Raw genomic sequence first — 3,977 nt, 5'->3', positions numbered from 1 at the left:
GAGTTTCCAGCCACCCCTGTTCAGGAAGCCCCCACAAAAAGAGAATAATCTGTACTCATGGGTCCCAGGCTTCCTTCAGAACCCGGCCTTCACCCTGCCTTTGTCCAATCCATTTTCACACCTGGCAGCTCAGGTCTCTTATGTTTTATCTCAGGAGCTCTAGCTGGGTGTGAGTACACCAAATTTTATGAACTCAATGCGACAGGGACCCCACTGATCCTCTGGGACAGTGTCTTGCTGTGACAGGGTTGGAGCTGGTTATCCCAGAAGGGCAGTTGCATGAACACTAGGAGCTTGGAGTTCATGGTGAGGAAGAACAAGAAGGGAGCGTTCAGTTAGCTTTTCTCAGCAGAGGCTCCTATGCTAATGACCAGGGCAGTGCAATGGTGCCTGTCAGCTCTCCTGCCCCATGAGAGGCAATGCCCTGTCTCCCAAATGCACTCCAAGAAGGTAACTGTCTCATCCGATATGACCCAGGGGATCCTCACACCGCAGCAGTCCTTATGGGCCTCAGGGCTCCTTCTCCACAAGAGCACTGCTATGTCCACCAGGGTCCTCACCAGTGATGGCATGGACTTCTAAGTCTTCAGTTTTTGAACTCAACATTTACAGCAGGTTGACTTGTCATGATTACCTTTATGTGTCATCTTGACTGCGTCATGGGTGTCCAGATTCACGACTGTTTCTGTGTATGTCTGTGATGAGTTTCCAGAAGAGATTGGCATTTCCATCCATGGTTTCTTTCTTCCTGGGCATCACCCATTCCATCATAGTTCTGAGTAGAATCCGATGCAGAGGGAGGAAATATTCCCTCATTTTTACTTCCCATGTGCTTGTTTGAACTGGAACATTGGTCTCCTCCTGCCCTTGTTCTTTGAGTTACATCATAGGCTCTGCAGGTTCTGAGACTAGACACTAGTTCAGAATCAGGCGAGAATTATACCACTGGTTTTCCTGGCTCCCCAACTTGTGACAGTAGATCATGGGACTTCTTAACATATTTTGTCATGGAAACCAATGTGCTTTGGGTTCTGTTGCTCGAGGGAATCCTGACTAATACATGGAGATGATTTATCTCTTGTTTAGAGGAATTGAATAAAGCTGTAGCTCATTTAAAGTCCTGAGTAGCAAGTGCCAGGAGGGAAGTGTCACGTTGTTTGATTGGGACAAGGGCTGGGTGAAGATAATGAGGAGCTGTGGGAGCTTGTGGTCCTGACTACACAGGGAATGCATCTGGGACTCATGTAAGTGTTCAGCTATTGTGACTCAGGAAATCTGTAATTCACTCATGTTGAGGGACAGGAGTAAGCAATGCAAACAACTGTGTCTTTGTGCATGTTAGGGTAGTTTTCCTATGACAACACAGTTGTTAATTCAGAGAGTTAATAGATAAACTCAGAATCCTGTGACCAGAGAGGCTCCCTGGAGAAACTGCTGTGTGGACAGGAAGCCCCGGACCCTGAGAGAAAACCTGCCTGTAACCTCCATCTTCACCTGCTCCTGGCAACACAAAGGAGAATTGTGCATAGTGTTCGCCCCCTGGTGGTGCTGATCCCCTCCTGCAGGGAGGTTTGTGTCTGGGCTCCCAGCGAGGTCCCCTCACCCTGTCTCTTGCACAGTAATATGTGGCCTTGTCCTTGGCCCACAGGTTGTTCATCTGCAGATACAGCGTGTTCTTGGGGTTATCTCTGGAGATGGGGAATTGGCCCTTAATGGAGTCTGCATATCTTGTGCTACTTCCATCATCATACATATATGCGAGCCAGTGCAGCCCCTTTTTTGGAGCCTGGCGAACCCAGCTCATTGCATATCTACTGAAGGTGAATCCAGACGCTACACAGGTGAGTCTCAGGGACTCCCCAGGCTGCACCAGGTCTTCTCCAGACTCCACCAGCTGTACTTCACACTGGACACCTGCAGACACAAGACATCTTGATCAGGAAACTGTCACACATCTATTGGTCTCACTCATATCCACTCACATACGCGGCGTCTCTCGTTCACCATGAATTACCTTTTAAAATATTAACCAGAGGGGCGCCTGGGTGGCGCAGTCGGTTAAGCATCCGACTTCAGCCAGGTCACGATCTCGCGGTCCGTGAGTTCGAGCCCCGCGTCAGGCTCTGGGCTGATGGCTCGGAGCCGGGAGCCTGTTTCCGATTCTGTGTCTCCCTCTCTCTCTGTCCCAAAAATCAATAAAAAACGTTGAAAAAAAATTTTAAATATTAACCAGAAACACCCAGACAAACACAAACTCCATGGTGAGGTGTCTGTTCTGTCCTGATCTAGAATGGGAACACCTGGGACTCCCGGGACTGGGGCTGCTCTCCCAGCTGCAGAGTCTGGGATGGGCTGGTTTTATCAGAAAGAGAGGACCCCATTTGCATGTTCTCTGACATATATATGAAGCTCCAGTGTTAGCTTTGATTCTTTAAAAATGAACGACAGGGTTAGGGTGTGTTAGGTGCTGTGACAATATGAATAATTGTATTCAGTGAGTACAGGTATATTTTCAGTCCTGTGTGCATTTTTACAGTTCTTTCATCAACTTAGATCATTTTCACTCTACAAGTATTTTACATTCTTTTTGAAGTGTAACCCAAAATACTTTATTCTGTGCCATTTTCACTTGTATAATTTTGTTATTTATTTTGCATGCATTTTCATGATGGTGTGTAGAATCACAGGTGGTTTATTTTTATTTATTTTCTTTGTTCATTTGCGTCCTGTTCTTTTCCTCCTTTCAAAAAACTGGTTCTAATATTTTTTGTGGGATCTCTAGGGTTTTCTTATGTTTAAGATCAATGTCACCTGCAAACAAGTAATTTTCCTTCCTCCTTATTGATTTAAATGTCTTTTGTTTTTTTTATTCCCTATTTTTTCTGGTTACGTCTTCCAGTTGTAGGAGAAGAAAGCTTTTCTCTTCTTTTCTTCTGGGATTTAGCCAGTGTAAGGATTCAATTGACATGAGACATATCTATAGGAGAGAATAAATTTCATTTTATAAGTGCATGGCCTTCCAAATGATATGACACCCAGAGAAAGGACAAAGCAGGTGGCACTTGTGATTGTCAGACAACAAAACATTGGATTTGGCAAGAGTTAAGTTTGGGGTATTATGTTAGTCACCAAGTAAGTAGGTTTGTTTGCATACCCTTCTTGTGCCTGTGTCCTTATTCTGGTGCTAACGATGGTTCTTCATCTTGGTACACGGGAGGGAGATTTATATCCTTTTGTCAAGGGACGATGGAGAGTCTGAGTGTACTTGGACTATTTCTCAAGTGACTTTCACCCAAATAAGCAGTGTGACAAGATGACATAGTTTGAGGTGGCATATGTATTCTTCACATTACCATGGGGAATGCTTATGTTAGGGGTGACCATCATTGCCTCGCTCCTGATTTGACAGGAAAGCCTTCAGCATTTTACCGTTCAATATGCTGTCAGGTGTGGGCTTTTCATAGTGGCCATGATCATGTGGAGGTAATTTCCTTCAGTTCCCTTTTAATTGGGTTCTTTTTAAATGATGAACATGTGTTGAATTTTGCCTAATGTTTTTTTGAATCAATCAATGATGGCTTTGATTCAATCATTCCCTCTGGTAATGGAGGACATCACATTTATGCATCTGTGTATGTTGATGGATCCTTGCATCCCTGGGTGAATCACACTGCGTTATGTTGTATGATCCTCTCAATGTTCTGTTGAATTCAGTATGCTCAGATTTTGTGAAGGAATGTTGCATGTATGTTCATTTGAGATAGTGACCTGTAGTTTCCCTTCTTGTGGTGCCTTTTTTGGTTTTGGTGTGAAAATAATGCTGTCCTCACAAATTTTATTTGGGAGTGCTTTTTTTTTTTATCAGTGTTTTGTAATAGTTTGAGAAATAAAGGCATTAATTCCTCTTTAAATACTTAGTAGAAGTTTTAATAAAGCCATGGACTCCTATGCAGATTTTTTGGAGGGTGAGGTTTTAG

General features: G+C 44.0%; 1 gene segment (V, D, J or C); it reads right to left on the bottom strand.

Moving 5' to 3' along the window:
* Positions 1-1,395: 1,395 nt before the first annotated feature.
* Positions 1,396-1,914, bottom strand: LOC121024872 (immunoglobulin heavy variable 3-23-like; the record flags this gene model as incomplete). The annotated part of the segment is given in 2 exon segments: positions 1,396-1,500; positions 1,604-1,914. Coding segments are annotated over 2 exon segments (416 nt in total), but the record flags the coding sequence as incomplete, so codon positions are not given.
* Between the last annotated feature and the right edge of the window lie 2,063 nt (positions 1,915-3,977).

The sequence above is a fragment of the Herpailurus yagouaroundi genome, unplaced genomic scaffold (assembly GCF_014898765.1).
Source record: "Herpailurus yagouaroundi ecotype Mexico unplaced genomic scaffold, PumYag 67268, whole genome shotgun sequence".
Taxonomy (NCBI): domain Eukaryota; kingdom Metazoa; phylum Chordata; class Mammalia; order Carnivora; family Felidae; genus Herpailurus; species Herpailurus yagouaroundi.
This window is presented reverse-complemented; position numbering and strand designations above follow the sequence as displayed.